At 46.6% G+C, this 23700-nt stretch overlaps 1 protein-coding gene and 1 pseudogene across 1 annotated transcript; both read left to right on the top strand.

Moving 5' to 3' along the window:
- The first annotated feature begins 3535 nt into the window (after positions 1–3535).
- LOC116466181 (U7 small nuclear RNA) lies at positions 3536–3584 on the top strand (annotated as a pseudogene).
- A 3097-nt stretch (positions 3585–6681) lies between these two features.
- On the top strand, positions 6682–18164 carry LOC116481584 (cytochrome P450 2E1). The gene is made up of 9 exons (XM_032174290.2): positions 6682–6891; positions 7702–7861; positions 10772–10921; positions 11307–11467; positions 11842–12018; positions 12907–13048; positions 16160–16347; positions 16823–16964; positions 17821–18164. The coding sequence occupies exons 1-9, from the start codon at positions 6715–6717 to the stop codon at positions 18003–18005; spliced, it is 1482 nt and encodes a 493-aa protein (XP_032030181.1). The 5' UTR covers positions 6682–6714; the 3' UTR covers positions 18006–18164.
- Positions 18165–23700: the final 5536 nt, after the last annotated feature.

The raw sequence follows: 23700 nt of genomic DNA, 5'->3' as shown, positions 1-23700 counted from the left end.
GCACAGAGCCCCGCGCCCTCTGAGGCGGGAGGCTTCGTTCCTGCACCAGCGTGGCTTGCCCTTTGGACGCGGCGAGATTGTGTGTTCTCTGCTTTTGTTTTACTTGGAACAGATGTTTGGCTGTTGTCAAGGTCGTTATTTCCAGTGAAGTATGGCACCGAACATCAGATACTTGCCCACACAAATGTCTGTTTTAAGGTTCTCAACCTTCTTGACAATACAAAACAAGAGGAAGTTTCCAGGGGAAGGCCCTCAAATCAGCCATTCTGAGCATGTTTTCAGCCCCATCCGTACTCTCCTCCCTTCTTATCCGGAGCCTTTTGGGTGCCCAGAAGAGTAATATTCTTCTGCCTCGTAGCTCTGTGGTCCAAGGGTTCATGGCTACTGATTGTCCTCCTAGAGCACTTCTGAGATGTTTTATGCTTACTATTTGTGAGTGTGAAGGGAGGAGAGGCAAGTTCGCTGTCAGTCTAACAACATGTTTTTGCCACGTGGTCTGCCACTGAAGAGAACTTGGCTATGGAGGGAGGTCAAGTAGCCTAGGGAGGTGGGCATTCCAAGTGTACCTCCTCGTGCAGCCCACCCTCTCCACATAAAATTGGGTCCTGATTTTATGTGGAAGATGTTGTGTGTCTAGGAGCAGGAATCCACGGAAGACAAGATCTGATATAGAACAAACAGGCAAAGGGACTGGTACAGCATATATTTGAGGGCAAATAATCACTCGATAGGTGGCTGAAAATGTGAATGCCTTTGATAAAAATTAATTTATAAAACAGAAGAAAATATTTGAACAAATTTAAAACTAATGTTCTGAAACTAAAATTCCTGAGGTTTGGGGTAGAGTGTATATTGCAAGAGAAGTAGAGAACAGTATGCTAAGGTCACTTCTTGTTCAGATCAGAAGATATTGACAAATTATTCAAGTGAATAAAAAAAACTATAGGTCTATATGTGTTTTCAGATTCAAGGGTAACCAGTGGTAGAATAACAACAGGATTCCAAATCATCAAGCAAAAAGAAGAACAAACAAAAAATGATCAATCCAAACACAGGGAAAGGAAATGCACATACACACATACATATACATACATACATACACACATGCACACACATACAGACGTGTACACACATGCACATTATATTTAAGTGATCATGATAAATTTAGTGATCTTGATAAATATGATCGTTTAATTCTCCTATAAAAAGGAAAAACTTTCCGTTTATGTCAAAGCTATAGAATGTTTACAGGACACCTATCAATAACAAAAATAACATAAAGATACTTTAAATATTATGATGAGCAAAGATAGACCAGGGAAATACTACGAAAAGCCAACACATGTAGCAACAGTTATCAGGGGGGACAAAAAGATGTTTATATAACAGTAAAAGGTACAATTAGAAGATTAATTGCCAATTTGTAATACATATTAACATATATGAGTAGATTTTTAAAATAAAAGATGATGTAATAAAACATGATTCTAGTCAGAGAAATCAAGGCACCTTACCTAGAAATGACAAGATCACATAGATCTTTTCTAAAGGTGACTTTTTTTTTTTTTTGAGATGGAGTCTTGCTCTGTTGCCCAGGCCAGAGTGCAGTGGCGCGATCTTGGCTCACTGCAAGCTCCGCCTCCCGGGTTCACGCCATTCTCCTGCCTCAGCCTCCCAAGTAGCTGGGACTACAGGCACCCGCCACCACGCCCGGCTAATTTTTTGTACTTTTAGTAGAGACGGGGTTTCACCGTGTTAGCCAGGATAGTCTCGACCTCCTGACCTCATGATCCGCCCGCCTCGGCATCGCAAAGTGCTGGGATTACAGGCGTGAGCCACCGTGCTCGGCCATAAAGGCGACTTTTAAACTAAAAATAATTGATGGGGAAGATCTTTTAGAAAACATTGTCTAAATTCCAAAGGCCATAAAGGAAAAGTCTGAAAATTTTAACTGTATAAAAATCTAATTTTCTACATGGGAAATCAATCAAGAGACTGGGAGGAACTTCCAAACCATCAAACATAAAAACAACTATTATTTATTTGATAGACAAAGAGTCCTTAAAATCTGAGAGGAAATATGTAAAATCCCAATATGAAAAGGGAAGGAATTGTTTCATTAAAAAAGAAATTCTAATAAATAATCAGTAGATGAAAAGATGCTCTACTTCTTTATTGACCAGAGAAATGCAAATTAAAGTAATGACATATGAATTTTCAGTTATCGGTGACTGACAGTATCTAGTGTTGGAGAATATGTGTAGAAATTGGCACTCCCATCCTACTGTGGGGGGTTTTGTTTCAACCTTTTGAGGAAGCAGTTTTATATACCTATTAGCATTATAAGTCCTCATATCCAGTGACCTAACCGTCCCACTCCCACAAAACTGACTTACAGAGATAGGTGCATGTCTGAACAAAGATACATCTACAGGGCACCATTGTGGCACCTTTTGTAACATAAATAGTTGGGGAAACCATTTGAATTGTTCATCAACGCTAAATAGACAAATTGTGAAATACTCACAAAATGTAGTATGTGTGTGTATGTTTATATAAATTGTTTTTAAAGTTTGGAAGAATACACAGAATACTTTTAACCATAGTATGGTACACACTATTGATTAGTAATCAATCCCATTCCTAATTCCCTTAATATTTTGACACAGTCACTTAAAAAGTCTTTCCACTTTCCAGCCCCTCTTGCACAGAGGAGTGATGACATTCTAACTGATAATTTAAAAAAATCTCAGATTTTCTGGAAGTTTCTTGGAAAGCTCTCATTTTCCTGATAAATAGGATAGACAAGAGAAGCACTCCCAGAATGGCAGGATAAGAAGCTCTGAAAATCTGTTCCTCCAGAACGGCAATGTGAACACCAGCAAAAGTGTTGAAAAATGAATGGAGCCTCAGAGACCTTTGGGGCATCATCAAGGGTATCTAACAGGTACAATGGGAATCACAGAAAGAGAGAAAATAAGGGGACAAAAATACTATTTGAAGAAATAATGGGTGTAAATTCCCCAAATTTGATGAAAAAGATCCATCTACATATCCAAAAGCTTAATAAATGAATATTCATTTATTGTCATTTATTCTCAAAATGGAATAAATGAAAGGAGAGCTGTACCCGCACACACTGTAGTCAAACAATCAAAGGGAAACTGGGAGTCCTGGAAGCAGCAAGAGCGAGATGAGTCGTCAGGTAAATCAGCCCTCGATAAAATAGCAGGAACCTGTTCACCCTAAACCGAAATGAGTCGTCAGGTAAATCAGCCCTTGATAAAATAGCAGCACCTGTTCACCCAAAACCAAAATGAGTCAACAGGTAAATCAGCCCTCGATAAAATAGCAGGAACCTGTTCACCTGAAACCGAACAAGTCGTCAGGTAAATCAGCCCTTGATAAAATAACAGCACTTGTTGACCAGAAGCCATGGGACCAGCAGGCAGGGAGATGACACAGTCAGGGCACTGAAGGAAAACACTGCTAACCAAGAATTCTGTATCCAGAAAACATGCTTCCAAAAAGAGAGAAGTATTACAGCTCTTTAGAATTTGTCTGGCAGGTTTTCTGGTACCCTCCCCCATTAATTTATTAATTAAAATTTAAAATATGTCTTAGCCTTTTGGCTAAGATCAAATGTCAAAAAGAAAGAGAAATTAAGACATTCTTGGATACACAACACCGAGAGAATTCATAAGCCTGTCATAAGAAATACTAAAGGAAGTCTCTTGGGTCAAAGTCAAAGAACGCTAGTAACTCAAATGCACATTATACACAGAATTAAAGTAAGTACCAAAAAGTATTTTAGTAGGTACAAAATTAAAACTGCAAATAATAAAAAGAGAATTAGCAGAATTTTTCCTTCTCAGTGGGGTTTAAAATATGGAAGCTGCCTTTGTAGGGTGAATTTGTGACTTGCAGTTTCCGCTTCACCCACTTTCGTGTTGTTTGCGTTTGTTAAAAGGAGATATTTTACTTCCCCAAGTAAAATTATCTTTCTAATATTTATAAACAATTATTTAATTCCAGTAAATCTTCTCTATATTGCTTTACTAGTGAGTTCTATTAAAAATTTGAAGCGCAGACAATTCCCCTACAGTATAAAGTATGCCCAGGCACAGAGAAGACAGGGGTTTTGCAATGATTTCTAGAATAGTGCAATTTTTATGCAAGAACCTAATATAACACAAAAATTGTAGCCCGATTTTATTTGTGGGTATAGATGCAAAATTACTAAAAATACTATTAACAAGTTGAATCCTTAGAGTGTTAAAAGAGTATCACTCCATGAACAAGTTGGTTGTGATGTAGAACTATGAGGTACTTTTATGATACAATATAAAAGTTTATGGTAATTTTATGGTACATTGTGAGACAGGTCTACGGAGAAAAATCACAGGATTGTCTCAATCAAAAAGAGATTTCATTAACCCAACTCTCATCCCTGATAAACACTGTTAGTTATCTAGAGAAGGAAGAAAATTGTCCCAATACAGTCACCTGTTTGCCACACCCAGCCAACAGCAGACGTGACGGAAGCCTGAAGAACACCCTGCCACAGGCACAGGCATCACAGGCAGAGGCACAGGACAGGCACTCTGTCATCCTGATTATTTAACCTTGTCACAGGTGCAGTCACAGGCACTCTGTCATCCTGATTATTTAAACTTGTCACAGGCACAGGCACACACACTCTGTCAGCCTGATTATTTAACCTTGTCCTAGAGTGTCCTGCCAATGGGACAGATGCAAAACAAATAAAAGCCCCGGCTTCTGAAAAGAAGTACACAGAAATGTCATTATTTTCAAACGATGTGTTCCAGTACATAAAATTTGATGTTGGTTGGGCATCTAACAGTATTATGGCCAGAGGACTCAGACCACAGCTGTATCCCTGTGAGGCACAGACTTTCCAGGGCACGTGGGTCCCGCCCGGGATGTGCACACTCAGGTAAGCTGCACAGACGAGGCTGTCCTCAGCCTAGGGGAGCCAGAGGCCTGCTCTGCCTCTCCACCCTGATGCTTCCTGTTCTCACCCCACCAAAGCCAAGGCTTCAGTTTCAGTCTGCAGGGAGCTGACTCTGCTGCTCTCAAGCACTAGGAGAAGGAACCAGTAAGCAAGGAAACTTGTGGACCCCAGTGGGTGTCTGTCCCGGCCAGGCCTGGCTGGGCCCACACAGGAGAACAGGGTGCAGGGGTCTGGACAGCTGTTTGTGCCCAGGGAATTGTCCCTGCCACCTCACACTGGCCACTGGAAAGGAAAGACAGGAGGAGGGGGCCTGCTAACCCACCCATGAGCCAGTCGAATCTACATTGTCAGTTCTCACCTCCAGGGGTGCAAAAAACCAGAGGGAAGCAAAGGCCACTGAAGCTTCTGCCAGAGGCCAATGCCCCTTCTTGGTTCAGGAGAGGTGCAGTGTTAGGTGCAGCACAACAAATGACTTGCTTATGTGGCTAATAAATTGTCAAAAGAAAAACTGGGTTAGAATGCAATATATAGTATATAGTCTCATTTTTGTATAAATACAAGTATAGAGTGGCATAACTCAAAATCCACAAGTGATTTGGTTGGATTATAAATGACTTTTATTTTCTTCATTTCTCATCATATTTTCTATTATACATAAAGATTCATTGTTTATATAAAAGTACAAAATTGCAACCTATGAATTAAGAACTTCTATATATTGCCAGTTAGAAGACAGAATGGAAAACATTCTCTTCATTCTAACCACACACACAAAAAAGCTCCACAAAATACCTATGGACTACCTTCATAGAAGGTGGAAGAGGGCCTGTATGAAGAAAATAATTAATACATGAAAGAAGAAGCTGGTCAATGTGGAGCTCCACTGTGTCCCGGGATCAACAAAGACAAGATGTCTTTAAAATCGTCTTCCAAATGTACCGTAATGTAAAACAAATCCAATAAAACTCTAATGTAATTTTTTAAGAATTTAAATTTGGAATAATTCCAAAGAACAATATTTCTTAATTTTCTACAGCCAGAATATATACCTTTAAAAAAAATGAAAACAGAGATTAACTTTCTCAGAATTGGTTGACTCTTTCTTTCCTTTTATTTTTCTTCCATGGAATTTTCCAGTTAACTTGAGAAAGTGGAATTGAATTCCGATGTTGAATTTTCCTTCTGGCCCCATTCATGTGGCAGGTGGTGATTCAGGTACTACTGGGAGCTGCTCAGACAAACCTCCTCATCAGACATCAAGAGGCTGTTGCACCTGGAGGGCCAGTACCCTGTCTAGAGGTGGTTGGCATGTGGTTGGTGTTGTATTACATAAACCCTACTCCAAACAAATTCATGGCAATGTGGCTGGAGTTCCCCTTTGTCTAACCAGTGGCAAAGGGCAGGACGGTACCTCACCCCGCGTTCTTAACTATGGGTTGGCAACATGTCCCTGGATGTGTTTGCTGGCACAGTGACAGGTGCTAGCAACCAGGGTGTTGACACAGCCCAACTCCATCCTCACCAGGTCACTGGCTGGAACCCCTGGGGGCCACCATTGCGGGAATCAACCTTTGAAACGATGGCCAACTGCAGCTAATAATAAACTAGCAATTTGGGCTAGATGAGAAGCAAGAAGGCATTGGTTGGTGGGTCACCCTCCTTCTCAAAAGACATGATAAAAAGCCCTGCGTGTCCACAGGATTGTCCTCCCAGGCTGGCAGCGGGACCCCAGTGGCACCATGTCTGCCCTCGGAGTCACCGTGGCCCTGCTGGTGTGGGTGGCCTTCCTCCTGCTGGTGTCCATGTGGAGGCAGGTGCACAGCAGCTGGAATCTGCCCCCAGGCCCTTTCCCACTTCCCATCATCGGGAACCTCTTCCAGTTGGAATTGAAGAATATTCCCAAGTCCTTCACCCGGGTAAGAGAAATAGTGTTGGTTTTAGGGAGAATAACTCAGGAATTGTATCTGGTATGTGTGTATTCAACTCATTTGCAGACAGATTGTGGTTGTTCAATACCAGCCTGTTGTGAATTAACTGAATTGATAGCATCCTGGAGTGACACTCAAAATGTGTCGCTTGTGGTACAGCTGGAGCCCGGAGCCTGCGTGCTAGGCCCCAGAGGCCCCCGCCGGTGCCTTGTCCTGGGGCTGATGATGGGGAGGCCGGCGAGGCCGGGCTGCTGCGACGCCAGGATAACCGGGCTGGCGGCCAGATGCGCACCCGCCGGGCGTCAGCCTGTGTTTGCCAAAGCACGACTTGAAACGTGAAGTGTTGGGCCAGCCCGTGTGGCACCAATACCTGCCGCCTACGACTGTTGTGAACACTGAATGGGCCGACAAATCTAAACGTTAAATGAACTGATAACGCCGTCAGCACGGAGCAGGCGCTGGGTGTTCGCGCTCTGGAGCGTGCGCTCTGCGGGGCGCAGGACGGGGTGGTTGGTGGGCGCGCCTGAGGGAAGGGACGTGAGGAGCCGGAGTCCGCGGAGTTGCCCGAGTCCAGGCGGGTGGGGAGCAGAGCAGCTGGAGCCCCCCGAGCGCCCTGCAGACGCAGCAGCCTCTTGTGGGGAGGGTCTCCCCCACCTCGGGCTGTACAAAGACAGCCTTTCCCCACATCCCACTGGCTTCTCTAGAGCGACAGCGATACCCGCCCGGCAGGGGTGTGGCTTAGAGCCCGCCCCTCCTCGCCGCGCCGCGGGCCTGACTTCCAGCCTCGGGTCTCCGCAGCTGGCCCAGCGCTTCGGGCCGGTGTTCACGCTGTACGTGGGCTCGCAGCGCATGGTGGTGTTGCACGGCTACAAGGCGGTGAAGGAAGCGCTGCTGGACCACAAGGACGAGTTCTCGGGCAGAGGCGAGCTCCCCGCGTTCCATGCGCACAAGGACAGGGGTGAGTCCGCGTCCCTGGCACGGGGCGGGGGGCGCATAACACGCCCCGGGACAGTTACGGGCGGTAGCCGCGTCGGCGATGGCCAAATACTAAACTAACAGTAACATTACAGTAACAGCACCCCGAGGATGATACCAGGATCAGAGCGATGGCGCCCGCGCGTTGCCTGCGGCCCGAGGCGCACTGGGTCGCCCAGGAATCCGGCCTCTCGGCGACGGTGCGGGCGAGTTTACGGGGATGGGCGGGGCTGCTGCTGAGCAGGAGTCGCCGCCCCCACCCCCTCCGTTCCGCCTCTGGGCCCGCAGGCTCTTCCTGGGAGCGCTTTCCCCTCCTGTTCAACCGCCTGGGGACAGGTGGCTTCGTCCACCGATGTCCCCTCACCCACGCTGAGGCGTCGCAAGCTGCGGACACTGCTCGCTTCAGGGCTTTGCTCAGCTGCAGCTGGTGACTTCCAGAGAGGGAGCCTCTGATGTCCCGCTGGGGTGGATGTCCTGAGACCCACTGAAATCCCATCTCCCAGCCTCACCTCTGCCGCCTCCTCCACGCTTCCTGTCTCCAGAGCCCCGAGTTCAGCATAACCAGAAAGCGGCCTGTTCCCTCTCTAGGGAGAGGAGGGTTGGGGTCTGGAGGTCTGGCTCGTCTTTATCTGCGCATTCTCCCAGCCTCCTGGCTTCAGACCCCAGCAAGGCGGCGGCTGCCGGCCGGCTCCCCCTTCCTGCTTGCAGACCTGGCCTGCTGCTTCTTTCTCCTTCCTCCCTCCCTGCCCTGCGGTTTCAAGGTAGACTCGAAATAACACAGTGTCCCACATGGAAGCCTCTACGTCTTCCTGGGTCAACTTTGATGACGAGGCTCCAGAAAACCTTTGCAATGCTGTGTGGAATTTTTAAATCGGTGAGCTCGTGCTCTTGCCCTATTGTACACTTCTGAACATTGTGAACATTGAATAGGCCAACAAATCCAAAAATTAAACGAACTGATAAAGAACGCCGTCAGCACAGAGCAGACGCTGGTGTTCGCGCTCTTGAGCGTGCGCTCTGCGGGGCGCGGGCCGGTGGCGGGCGGGGGTCGCCGGCTCCAGCTCAGGCTCCCGCGCCAGAACCGCGTCCAGAACCTTGTCTCCGGAGCGGGCAACGGGGTGGTTGTATCACAGTTAGTGGCCTTTGGTTTTCCTTTTTCTGCATTGTGGGTTTTACTTCTCTGGGGTTGCCAAAAACAAAATTAACCATCTCAGTTCTTGTCGTTAACACAGGAGAAGCATTACTGGAGGAGGCTCTGGGGGTCTGTGGTTGAGGAGCTCAGTTCTGGTTCCGGGGAGCCCTTTTCTGCCACCCACGGGTCCAAGGCACAGTCGGAGGCAGCAGGGAGGGGAGCGGAATTCACATCAACACAGATGGGGCTCAAGGGGACTTTGCTGCCTTTGCCTGGAGGCTCTAAAGTTTCATTTTCATATGACCCACAGGGCGCAGACCGGCGGAAATTAGCCGAGCCCTGGGCATGGGCTGCACCTGGCCCTTGAGGGACAATGGTGGAAATATCCCTTATTAGCACAATACCGAGCACAGGCTGTGTGATAATGTGTCAAGGGAACTGCGGACATCCTTTCAGAAAAAGTTCATAAAACGGAGAAAGTTTGGTTTCCAAGCGAGATTTTTAACCTGTTGAACTCTGTCTAAATGGGTCATCTCGGGATGCCCTCCACTCAACATGACCATGTCTGCCCCTCTGTCCCACCTGTCTCCTCAGTCCTTCCCCCCTCCTTTCAGGATGAAATGAAACCCTCAGTCCAGCTGCACCCCTGCCCCACCCACCTCATCTCATGTGCCCCCCGCCCCTCTCAGGCCGGACGGCCTTGCTTCTGGAACACACAAGCACAGCTTCACCAGGCACTTTCTGAGCACTCTGCAGGCGCCTCCCAGGAGTGGTCAGTGGTCAATCAGCTAATGAAGCTGCATAGGACATGACCCTTGTTTACCACAGACTGCCCAGAGCTGGCAGGATGTCTTATATGCAGGAAGTACCAAAAATGTATGTATTGAGGAAGTGATGATGGATAAGAGGAAGACAGAGAGCGAGGGAGAGAGGGGCTAGGGGCCCCTGAGGTGTAAAGGGGGTGTGGCTGGGAGTGTGCAGGGGAACAGGGATCATTTCAAGGTTCCTATCTGGGAGAAAATAAAAAGATTTATAGTTAGTCGAGATAAGGGTGGGAATATGTGAACATTTTTAAAGAATAAAAACTTTAGCTTTAGATTTGTTGATTCCAAATGTGTTCATACTCCCAGGAGGATCCATCAGGCAACTCTTGGGAGGAGAGACAGGGCAGGGTCAGGCCTTGACCGCTGAGAAGGGCGCAGAAGGGACAGTTCCTGGTTTTCCCAGCTCTGATGCTTTGCACAGTCAGGGACTTGTGTGACCTGTCAGATTTTAGTGAAGAAACTTGCTGTGGAGTCGGAGAGCTGCAAGTTGAGGTGTGTGTGGTATGAGGGTTAACAATCTGTGAGAACAGAATGAATGGCTTCTCAAGAATGTTGCTGATAGACAGGAGAGAGGTGGGAGGTGTTCTTGGAGTGGCCATATGTGGTTTTATGTAGCATGGGGAAGACTCAGCAGAAAGGAAAAAGAAAGAAGGTAAATTGACAGCATGAAGAAGAGCACCCAGGAGAGGCTACGTGTGATGAAGAAACCACAGTGCAGACTGTGAGGACCTCAGAAAGGCTCTTCCCCAGAACCTGACCAGTGGCCGGTGCTGGCAGCTCCCAGGCTGGGACATCCCTCTGTCTCTCTGTCCCTCTGCCCCCTCTGTTACTTCTTTACACACCTGTAAATCCTGCCCTGCTCTCCAAGGCCCTCTGTAGCCCATTTCTCCCCAAAATGGGTATTTAGAATAACCTTCTGCTGGCCCCTCTGCCTTAGGAATCATTTTTAATAATGGACCTACCTGGAAGGACATCCGGCGGTTTTCCCTGACCACCCTCCGGAACTATGGGATGGGGAAACAGGGCAATGAGAGCCGGATCCAGAGGGAGGCCCACTTCCTGCTGGAAGCACTCAGGAAAACCCAAGGTGCGTATCTGCTGCCTAGCAGGGCCCAGTCCTCATGCAGACAGCGCGGGGAGCCCTGGCTGGGACTCCTAGACTGCATCTGAACCACAGGGACCTACGGACAAGGAGAGGGTCTCGTGAGTCCCCAGATACTGCATTTTACAACTCTAGTTTCCAGCTACACAGTTCAGGGAGCAAAGGTGGCCATTAAACACGTGACTTGTATCCTAAATACTGTCGAAAAGCAAAGGAAACTCAAACAGGTTCAGACATTCACTATCTTTCATAAATTGGCAGTTTCCAGGGCACCTTCTCACAGGCCTTGGTGAGCCTCAGCGGGTGACTGAGCAGGTGGAGGAGTCTGCTCGCCCCCATCTTCTGATTGCCCCGACTGCCTGTTTTCTAGGCCAGCCTTTTGACCCCACCTTCCTCATCGGCTGCGCGCCCTGCAACGTCATAGCCGACATCCTCTTCCGCAAGCATTTTGACTACAATGATGAGAAGTTTCTAAGGCTGATGTATTTGTTTAATGAGAACTTCTACCTACTCAGCACTCCCTGGCTCCAGGTGAAGCCACTTTCCTCTTTCATCAGTCATCAACTGTAGAGTTTACATTAGAAAAAGGAGGAAAATTCAGGTTATATGTGATAGACAGGACTGCAAAAGCCAAAGAACATAGCTTTGAGGGGTGTTTGATTAGACAGCCCAACTATTCGCCCCAGAGACGTCAGGATGCGTATCGACCTGTGTGTGCACATTTGCCGTGCAGAGTGTGCACTGCTGAGGAGAATGGTGCCCAAGAAGGACACTGTTGACCCAAAATATTCCAAATAAACAATGATTACAGCCACAAATTCAGGTTCGGAGAAAGTTGTTGGTCCAACACACACAATTATGTTGCATCCAGAAAAAAGCAGTAAAATATTTTTTTCCCTCTCTAGCTTTTCAATAATTTTCCCAGCTTTCTACACTACTTGCCTGGAAGCCATAGAAAAGTCATGAAAAATGTGGCTGAAGTAAAAGAGTATGTGTCTGAAAGGGTGAAGGAGCACCATCAATCTCTAGACCCCGACTGTCCCCGGGACCTCACCGACTGCCTGCTTGTGGAAATGGAGAAGGTAGGCTCGGCCCTCTCATGATGTGGGCTCTCCGGGGTGGGCAGGGAACGCACAATTTCAGATTTACAGTGTGACCTGCACTCGCTGGTGTCCAGACCTCCCACCGCAGCATGCTCTGAGTTTCGTACACACACTCTTGGCTTCAGCATGACCACTGGACGCAAGTCAGCCTGCCTGGCTGCCAAGCTGGCCTGGGGCTTTGGGGTCGCATGGGCGGGACCCTTAGCTCTCTCCAGGCCCTGCTGCTCAACCCTTTCTAGTCTGCAGACTTTGAGAATTGCATTTCGTGTGAGGAGAAGCCCTCAGCCTTCCTCGTGGGCATGTACTCCCAACCGTGCGCAGCTGCAGGACTTCCAGGCCTCCCCAGCTTCACCCACCTGCAGGCGCTCAGGATCCTGATCCCCTGCCCCCTTCCCAGCTTGGTGAAGCTTCTTGTATCCTTGTCTTGTCCTTTCCTATGGCTTGTGGCTCAAGAACAAATGTGGAGCCCACACTGATTTCCCGGGGGCTGTCTGAGCGTCTTCTCCACCAGTTTGGCCCCTCATGGCAGCAGACACTAGCCCTATAGCAGGAGGGGTTAGCAGGAGCCGTTTAGCTCCTGCCTGAGCTATGACCAAGGTCAGGGGGATCTCACCTCTCCCAGGATGACCCTCATGCTGTGGAGGGAGACAGAGCCCTGGCCTGCCCTCAGCAGATTTCCTGGGAGCCTCAGTTTCCCTGGCTGTGAGGTGGAGATGACCCTGTCTGTCGCAGCTCCAAGTCACAGTTCCACTGGGAGAGCCTCTTGGACACTGTCTCCTGTGTCCCTGTGGAGCTGGGAGGTGGCTGGTTCTGTGCTGAAAGGAGACAAGCAGCCCCTTCTCCTCCTGTCTGTCTCTGGCATCACAGGAAAAGCACAGTGCAGAGCCCTTGTACACAATGGATGGTATCACCGTGACTGTGGCCGACCTGTTCTTTGCGGGGACAGAGACCACCAGCACAACTCTGAGATATGGGCTCCTGATTCTCATGAAATACCCTGAGATCAAAGGTAGACAAGTGACTGGAGGGACACCGTGCGTGCGGCTGCATCTCCCTGGATGGCCAGCCTTGCACACTTTAGGCTGCAGCTTTCTGTTTGAAGCTGCTTGTTAACCCTCATGGTGATGTGGTGAGACGGCTGGATGCACTGCTCTGAGGGGAGATGTTACGGTCTGTGCAGGACGCCTGGTACTCTTGCACACTGGTTGGTCCATACCCCACTAAGAGGCCCCTGGTTGCAGAAAAGAACATCCCAACACCAGAGTGGAGAGAGGTGGCAGGGTCTGCATTCTGCTCCATAAATAACCTCTTTATGACAGAGAAGATAATGTCCCCGTTCCCCCCGAGTACGACCTGGTCTTCTAGGCAGAGCAGGTGGGGAGGTTGGAGCTGGAGGGGAGGGTCCTTGCTGGGGCGTCTTCCTCAAATGCGGACGTGAGGAGGGAAGTCCAGGAAGAAGCAGCTACAGCTGCCCTGGCCCCTCGTCATTCCTTCCACAGGGCTCCTCCCAGCGGCACCTGGGGCAGTAGGGACTCTGTGCCTGGAGGAGGTGTGAAGGTCTGGGTCTAGGTGGGCAGAGGGTCGTGCCCTGAGAAACACCCATCTGGGCCAAGTAGAGGTGATGTGAGGGCACCCGCATGCAAACAGGCCAGTCAGGGCTGGCTCCAAGTAAAGGGGAGGAAAGGGAGCTGCAGCCTGGCTGGAGAGTGCCGGGGGGCCCAGAGCCCCTGCCTCTCGCTGGGCTGGATACAGGGCTGGGCAGCCTCTGCCCGAGGCAGTTCACAGCCTGAGTGGTCTGTGTCGCCCTCCTCATGAAGCTGCTGCTAATGGTCACTTGTGGTCTTAAGGCTCGTCGGTTCCTTGAAGTAGGTATTATAGGGCTATGAAGTTATTTCCCCCAAGAAAGTCGACATGTGATGGATCCAGGGTCAGACCCTGGGCTTTTCTTGTTCTTTCCTTCTTCCTTTCTTCCTCTTCTTCCTTTTTCTTTTTTTTGAGGGGACAGGGTCTCACTCTGTTGCCCAGGCTGGAGTGCAGTGATGCAATCATGGCTCACTGTAGCTTCTACCTATTGGGCTCAAGCAATCCTCCCACCTCAGCCTCCCAAGTAACTGGGCCACAGGTGCGCACCACCACACCCAGCTGATTAAAAATTAAAAAAAAATTATTTTGGCTGGGCATGGTGGCTCATGCCTGTAATCCTGGCTCTTTGGGAGGCCGAGGCAGGCGATCACGAGGTCAGGAGTTCGAGACCTTCCTGGCCAACGTGATGAAACCCTGCCTCTCCTAAAATACAAAACAGTAGCCGGGTGTGGTAGCATGCGCCTCTAGTCACAGCTACTCAGGAGGCTGAGGCAGGAGGATCGCTTGAACCCCAGAGGCACAGGGTGCAGTGATCCAAGATTGCACCCCACTGCACTCCAGCCTGGCAACAGAGCAAGAATCAGTCTAAAAAAAAAAATTTTGTAGAGACAAGTTGTTACTATGTTTCGTAGGCTGGTCTTGAACTCCTGGGCTCAAGTCATCCTCCTGCCTTGGCCTCCCAAAGTGCTGGGGTTACAGGTGTGGCCACCATGCCCCATCCCTGGCCTTTGCTTTTTCAATCACATGGAAATGTTAAGGGTGAAGGAGCCAAAAGTTTAGGGAAGGAATCATTTTATGGATCTGCAGTGATTATAAGAGAACTTTTGACTACTCTGCACTAGGGGAACCATGGACTCAAAAAATGTTTTAAAGTATTATTTATGAGGAGGTTCCAATATAGACAAAAGGAAAATAAATATGATTGACATGTATATATCCATTGCCAAATTTAACGTTTATTAACATTTTGCGATACTTACATCAGAGCTCTTAAAAAGAAAATGTGTTACAGAGCCAGCCAAAGTCCACCTCCTGACGTCTCCCCACCTCTCTCACCAGAAATGGCTCCAGAATTGCTGTGTGGCTTTGCACTTTTAACAGTTGTTAATTATCGGCACAATATTCATATTATTGCTGTATGTGTTTAATATTTTACTTGGGTGCTGTACATAACATTTTGCAGCTTGGTTTTTTCACTCAACATATGATGATGTTCCATGGGAAACTCCAAACACGGGAAGGCTAGGCAACTTGCTCAAGGCAGCTGTTACCTCTGTCAGAAAGACAAAGACTTTCAGACTTCAAGAAGTAGACCCTGCATGTCTGATTCTGTTCTGTAAACCCCCTTCATACTCAGAAGCACGCAATAAACAAGCCTGGGGTAATTATCAATGCAAAGAGTACCCTCCCAGAAGAAATTTCCAAAACACTTTCATTATTCTCTGCTCTTGACATGAAGAGAACTGAATAAGCCATCATCAACTAAGATAATGGATGGCAAAACATCCTGTAAATAACCTCATAGAGCTTAGCTCTCACTAAGTTTTTGGATCATTTTCCAGTAATTCAAAGGACCTAGGGAAACTTAAGCACTGCTTAGGATGCTCCGTAAACATCTTCTGCGTGGGTAGGGGAGTGGATGGATGGCTGGATGGGTGGGTGGATGGATGGACGGATAGATGGATGGATGCATGGGTCAATGGATGTGTGGATGGATGGATGGGTGGGTGGATGGGTGGATGGCTGGATGTATAGATGGATGGATGGGTGGATGCTTGGATGGATGAGTGGGTGGGTGGATGCTTGGATGGATGCGTGGGTGGGTGGATGGAGGGATGGCTGGGTGGATGGGTGGGTGGGTGGGTGGATGGGTGGATGGGTGGATGGTTGGATGGATGGGTGGTTGGATGGATGGGTGGGTGGGTGGGTGGATGGGAGGGTGGATGGCTGGCTGGCTTGGGTGGGTGGATGGATGGGTGGGTGGGTGGATGGGAGGGTGATGGCTAGCTGGCTTGGTGGGTGGGTGGATGGATGGGTGGGTGGGTGGATGGGAGGGTGGATGGCTGGCTGGCTTGGTGGGTGGGTGGATGGATGGGTGGGTGGATGGATGGAGGATGGATGGATGGATGGAGGGGTGGGTGGATGTGTAGGTGGGCAGATGGATAAAAGCGTGATTGAATAGATGGGTGGATGATGGGTGGATGTCCAACTGGCCGGGAACCAATCCCTGAAATTTGTCCCATTAATATCTTGGCAGAGAAGCTCCATGAAGAAATTGACAGGGTGATTGGGCCAAGCCGAATCCCTGCCATCAAGGATAGGCAAGAGATGCCCTACATGGATGCTGTGGTGCATGAGATTCAGCGGTTCATCACCCTCGTGCCCTCCAACCTACCCCATGAAGCAACCCGAGACACCATTTTCAGAGGATACCTCATCCCCAAGGTCAGGCGTGAGCCTGCAGCACACAGCATGAACACCATCCTATCAGCTAATCGCCTTCCTGCCAGGGAGCAGGATGGGGGGGGTCACTGAGTGGAGGGGCTGGCCCCACTCCCGCCCTGTGGGGTACTGCATCTCCAGGAGTGCTCACATTGGCCTGGTGACCAGAGAGGTGGAGGAAATCTGGAAAAGAGCCTCAGCAGATAGTGCCTGGGACTGTAGTGAACTCTAATGCCAGGAACAAACTATCACAACCAGCCCTGGGGTTAATCCTGTGAGAAGATTAGGGCTTTCATCTCCACTTAGACTTGACCCCTGACTGCTTTCTATCTAATCCTTCACTAAGCAACTCCTTCAACTGGAAATATACTATCCTATATAGCATAATATTCAAAACAACATTCTTCACTGGGGGTTTCCAGATGAAAGCCCACATTTTGTTAACATGACTCACTGAGACAGTCTTTGTTTCTTCTAGGGCACAGTCATAGTGCCAACTCTGGACTCTGTTTTGTATGACAACCAAGAATTTCCTGATCCGGAAAAGTTTAAGCCAGAACACTTCCTGAATGAAAATGGGAAGTTCAAGTACAGTGACTATTTCAAGCCATTTTCCACAGGTGAGAAAGATCAGAGGCAGTACCTTCCCTTGAGGAGCAGCCCACACTCCTCATCTCCACTCCACATGTGCTCTGCCCTGGTCCCAGGCACCCACTGAGACCCCAAACCTCACTGTGTGCCCTGTTTCTATTGACAACATGACCCAAATGTACTCTCCCCTGTTCAGAGAAGTTACATAACATCTTTTAGCAGCAATCCTGGGAATGAAGTGTTGTAGGTGCTAGACATTTTAGGCCAAAGACTAGACATTTTACATCATTCATTGCTAAATTTTGTTTCTATTTTAACAAGACTTAGTGAAAAGCTCTCAAAGCCGTATTACCCAATTCTCCCTAATTTTAAACCAGAGCTACTAAACAAAACCTAACCTTTGGTTACCTAGAATCATCACAGGAAGCATCAAAGCCTTCCTGGGATGTGACTCAGTGATTCTCTTTGAGGCACTTGTCCTCCTTCCCAGAGCCTCATCTTAGGGACTGTTGTGGGAAGATCATACAACCAACTCCATACTTTTATAGGGCACTACTTCCCTCATGAAGGCATCACTGGTGAGCACTGGGGGTGCCTTCTTTACTGGGCAGACACGGTCTTCCCAACTTAACACCGGTTTTTGCAGTTGAGCTCTGGATAATTGAGGTTGTATGAAGGCTGGTCCCCGAATTAGTCAGTGTCGCTGGTATTCTTCCACTCAAGTACATTTTGTGCTTCTTTTAATAGGCAGAGAGGGGTGAGTCCTGCCTTGTGATGGCCGTTTGCCCACAGCCTCCTCCTCCCCACTTCCCCTAGTCTCACTGTTAACAGTGTCGTGTCTCTGAAACTCCCTCAGTGTCTCATCAATACCATTGTTACTTCTAGGAAAACGAGTGTGTGCTGGAGAAGGCCTGGCTCGCATGGAGTTGTTTCTATTGTTGTGTGCCATTTTGCAGCATTTCAATTTGAAGCCTCTCATTGACCCAAAGGATATCGACCTCAGCCCTGCACATATCGGGTTTGGCTGTATCCCACCACGTTATAAACTCTGTGTCATTCCCCGCTCATGAGTTTGTGGAGGATACCCTGAATCCTCCGCTTTCAAACAAGTTTTCGAATTGTTTGACATCAGGATTTCTCAAACTGATTCCTTTCTTTGCATATGAGTATTTGAAAATAGATATTTTCCCAGAATATAAATAAATCATCACATGATTATTTTAACTATACATTAAGTCATGGAATATCTTAATTGTTCAAGTGATTCTCACAGAGAGAGGTTTTTTTTTTTTTTTTTTGAGAGTTTTGCTCTTGTTGACCAGGATGGAGTGCAGTGGTGTGATCTTGGCTCACTGCAACCTCTGTGTCCTGGGTTCAAGTGATTCTCCTGCCTCAGCCTACCAAATAGCTGGGATTACAGGCACCTGCCACCATGCCAGCTAATTTTTTCTATTTTTAGTAGAGACAGGGTTTCACCATGTTGGTCAGGCTAGTCTTGAACCCCTGACCTCAGGTGATCCACCTACCTCGGCCTCCCAAAGTGCTGGGATTACAGGCATGAGCCACCGTGCCCAGCCAGAGAGAGGTTTTAAATATATGTTTACTTTAATATTAAGTTATAACATAACTTTCATATTATTGAAAAGCTTTTCCATCTAGGATCACATCACTTCAGTGTCAGAAACATATTGAGGTGGGGAATTTGTATTAGGTTCCTCTAAAGGGACAGAAACAATAGGATAGATGTATATATGAAAGGGAGTTTATTAGGAGAATTGACTCACATGATCATAAGGTGAAGTCCCACAATAGGCTGTCTGCAAGCTGAGGAGCAGGGAAGCCAGTCTGAGTCCCAAAACCCTAACAGTAATCCTTTCCTAACGTCAGGATGTGTATCGACCTGTGTGTGCACATTTGCCGTGCAGAGTGTGCACTGCTGAGGAGAATGGTGCCCAAGAAGGACACTGTTGACCCAAAATATTCCAAATAAACAATGATTACAGCCACAAATTCAGGTTTGGAGAAAGTTGTTGGACAACTCACTTTATGGGACAAGTTAATAAGATTTTGCAAACCCAGTTGCACTATCATCCTCACTATTCTGGAAAGGTTGAATGGACTAATGGTATCTTGAAGCTAAAATTAGTTAAACTAACAGAATCGAGTGTTTTATCTTGGTCAAAAGTTTTTACCACTAGCCTTAATGGTAATTAGATTAACCCCTATGGGAAAACACAAACTAACCCCTTATGAAATAATTACTGGAGTATCTATTCGTTTGATAATACAATGTTGTGTATTCCCTGTACTTGTTAGCTCTGATGTGACTCAACAATGCAAGGCTTTGATGTATTTTGCAAATGTACATTTCCACCAGTTGAAGTAGGCTTTCTATGAACCACCAATTGATAATGTTCAGATCTTCCATCACATAGAACCTAAAGATTAGGTCTTTTGGAGATGACACTAGAGAGAAACTGCCCTTGAGTCTCACTGAAAAAAACCATACCAGGGTCTTCTTCCTACTCAACACTGCAGCAAAGCTTCAGGGTCTTGAGCCTTGGGTTCATGTCTCTGAGCTAAAGAGAGCTCCCTTGGATTCTTGGACTTGTCAACCTATAGGTGACTTAAAATTGAGAATATCCAAGGGAAATCTTTTTTAGAAACAGATGGCATCGCAAAGTAGACAGCTTTCCCAAGACGGTGCACAGAGACTTCATTTGACTCTTTTTCATTGACTAAGATTTGTTTTTGTTTTGCATTAATGTAAAGATGTTCAAACTTCCCCTTTTGTTAGGAACTTTCACTACTCAAACCAAACATCCTCTAAGGTCTACTGTGCAGAGTATAGCCACTTTCACTAACTGAAGCAATTGCTGACTATGTCATCTAGTTATATGGGAAGAATCAAAAGTAATATTAGAACCTCATCCCATACACATTTGGGTGAGCAATTCAGGAAGCTGACTTTATCAAAACGTTTGGTATCCTTCCCTTGGCAGATTGGTTGATTTTTTTTTCAATGTATAAATATTATCATTCTGTGTTTGTTTCTTGATTGTGAAAACATTTGGAGAGAACTGATTATTATAATCAGAGCTAGGAAGATTATAAAATAATATTGCTGCTGCTATTTGAAGGGGTGGCCTGCCCCTCCACACTTGTGGGCATTTCTCGTCAGGTGGAACGAGACACTTAAGAAAGAGACACAGAGACAAAGTATAGAGAAAGAAAAGTGGGCCCAGGGAACCAGTGCTCAGCATACGGAGGACCCGCGCCGGCACCAGTCTCTGAGTTCCCTTTGTATTTATTGATCATTTATCGGGCATTTGTCGAGAGCGGGATGCGGCAGGACAATAGGGTAATAGTGGAGAAAAGGTCAGCAGGAAAACGTGAACAAATGTCTCTGCATCATAAACAAGGTAAAGAAAAAAGTGCTGTGCTTTTGATGTGCATATGCATAAACATCCCAATGCCTTAAAGAGCAGTATTGCTGCCAGCATGTCCCACCTCCAGCCCTAAGGCGGTTTTCCCCTATCTCAGTAGATGGAATATACAATTGGGCTTTACACCGAGACATTCCATTGCCCAGGGACGAGCAGGAGACAGATGCCTTCCTCTTATCTCAACTGCAAAGCGGCCTTCCCTCATCTCTTAATAATCCTCCTCAGCACAGACCCTTTATGGGTGTCGGGCTGGGGGATGGTCAGGTCTTTCCCTTCCCATGAGGCCATATTTCAGACTATCACATGGGGAGAAACCTTGGACAATACCTGGCTTTCCTAGGCAGAGGTCCCTGCGGCCTTCTGCGGTGTATTGTGTCTCTGGGTACTTGAGATTAGGGAGTGGTGATGACAAGCATTCTTCCTTCAAGCATTTGTTTAACAAAGCACATCCTGCATAGCCCTTAATCCATTTAACCCTGAGTTGACACAGCACATGTTTCAGGGAGCACAGCGTTGGGGGTAGGGTTACACATTAACAGCATCTCAAGGCAGAAGAATTTTTCTTAGAACAGAACAAAATGGAGTCTCTTATGTCTACTTCTTTCAACATAGACACAGTAACAGTCTGATCTCTCTTTCTTTTCCCCACACTATTGTATTTTATTTTTTATTTTTTAAATTTTTTCATCTCCATACGTTCTTGGGGAACAGGTGGTAGGTATTTGGCTACATAAGTAAGTTCTTTAGAGGTGATTAAAAAAAAACTTGCTCATGAATGTTTATAGCAGCACATTCACAATTGCAAAAATGTGGAACCAACCCAAATGCCCATGATTCGACGAGTGGATAAAGAAACTGTAGTATATACATATGATGGACTACTACTCAGCCATAAAAAATAATGAGTTAATGGCTTTCACAGCAACCTGGATGGTATTGGAGACTATTATTCTAAGTGAAGTAACTCAGGAATGGAAAATCAAACATCGTATGTTCTCACTCATGAGTAGGAGCTAAGCTATGAGAATGCAAAGGCATAAGAATAGACTTTGAGGACACACAATGGACTTTGGGAACTCACGGGAAAGGGTGGGAAGGGGGTGAGGGATAAAAGACTGTAAATTGAGTTTAGTGTGTACTGCTCAGGAGATGCGTGTACCAAAAATCTCACAAATCACCACTAAAGATTGGTTGATATTTATGATCAACTAGTTTGACATTGGGAAGAAGCCAACATATGAAAAAAAGATCAGCATCACTGATCATTAGAGAAATGCAAATGAAAACCACAATGAGATACCATCTCATGCCAGTCAGAATGGCGATTATTAAAAAGTCAAGAAACAACAGATACTGATGAGGCTGCAGAGAGATAGGAACACTTTTTTTTTTTTTTTTTTTTGAGGTGGAGTTTTGCTGTTGTTACCCAGGCTGGAGTGCGGTGGTGCAATCTCAGTTCACTGCAACCTCCGCCTCCCAGGTTCAAGTGATTCTTCTGCCTCAGCCTCCGTAGTTGCTGGGATTACAGGTATGTGTCACCAAGCCCGACTAATTTTTGTATTGTTTTTTAGTAGAGACAGGGTTTCACTATGTTGGTCAGGCTGGTCTCAAACTCCTGACCTCAGGTGATCCACCCACTTCGGCCTCCCAAAGTGCTGGGATTACAGGCATGAGCCACCACACCCAGCCAAGGAACACTTTTCTACTGTTGGTGGGAATGTAAATTAGTCCAACCACTGTGGAAATTCCTCAAAGACCTAGAACCAGAAATACCATTTGACCCAGCAATCCCATTACTGGGTATATACCCAAAGGAATATAAATCATTCTATTATGAAGATACATGCATGTGTATGTTCATTGCAAGACTATTCACAATAGCAAAGACAAGGACTCAACCCAGATGACCATCAATGACAGTCTGGATAAAGAAAATGTGGTACATATACACCATGGAATACCATGCAGCCATAAAAAGAAATGAGATCATGTCCTTTGCAGAGACATGGATGGAGCTGGAAGCCATTATCCTCAGCAAACTAATGCAGGAACAGAAAACCGTATATTCTCACTCAGAAATGGGAGCTGAACAATGAGAACACATAGATACATGGAAGGGAACAACACACTCTGGGGCCTATGGGGGGGGTGACACGGTGGGAGGGAGAGCATCAGGAAAAATAGCTAACGCATGCTGGGCTTAATACTTAGGTGATGGTTTGATAGGTACAGCAAACCACCGTGGCACACGTTTACCTATATCACAAACCTGCACATCCTGCACACATACCCTGGAACTTAAAAAAAAAAAAGAATATCCTTAATATTTGACCTTAATTGAAAATGCCACATATCTTTAGTAAAAAAAAAAAATTAAAAAAAAGAAATATTCAGGAAGGACTTAGGGATGGTGGAAGTTAAGCTTACGTGGGTCCTATTGCAGATGGTCAGCTACCTGGTCCATGGGACATTCTACAGTTAATGGATCTGGCCTCTAGCCCTTATGGGATGGGGACAGGAACAAAATGTTATAAAGATAGGAGACATTATTAAAGGTCCTCATTTATAAACAGTCTTTATATACATAGAGATGAAACATATCCCACTTCAAATATAGGAAAGGGTGATGGGAAGGTTTTTCAGGTTGGTATAAGGTGTGAGTCTACAAAAAACCCTTCAATTAAGAGAGTAAGGTTTGTGGCAAGACAGAGACCTATTTAGGGATCCATTACTGAATTGAAATTTGAAAAGGGATTGTTTTAGGAGACCACTATGCCTCTTTGTTAAATCAGCTATCTTTGGCCTATCAGGGAAATTAAAGTTTTATTGAATGCCTCTTTCAAGAGTCCAGCGTTGTGTATCCTGACAAGTGAAATTGTTACTACAGTGCTTTGGTTATTATCAGTAGTGACTCCAACTCCAGAAGGAATAATGAATGATAAGGATATATCTGTATACACATTTGCTTGCAGACAATGCTTCTGCCATTACTACTACTGGTGGACTTACAGAATGCCTTTTCCACAACCATAGTATTACAACACAGCATTGCTGCTGATCAAGGAACTCTCTTCACAGCAAAGGAAGCACCTCAGCGGGTCCACGCTCATGGAATTAGCTTGTCTTACCATGTTCCCCACCACCCTGAAGCAGCTGGTTTGACAGACTAATGGAGTGGCCTTTTGAAGACCTGAAGTACTAGCTAGGTGGCAATACCTTGCAGGGATGGAACAAGATTCTCTAGAAGGCTGTATATGCTCTGAATCAGTGTCCAATATTTAGTAGTTTCTTCTGTAGCCATAATTCACAGGTCCAAAAA

The sequence above is a fragment of the Hylobates moloch genome, unplaced genomic scaffold, assembly GCF_009828535.3.
Source record: "Hylobates moloch isolate HMO894 unplaced genomic scaffold, HMol_V3 SCAFFOLD_3, whole genome shotgun sequence".
NCBI lineage: Eukaryota > Metazoa > Chordata > Mammalia > Primates > Hylobatidae > Hylobates > Hylobates moloch.
This window is presented reverse-complemented; position numbering and strand designations above follow the sequence as displayed.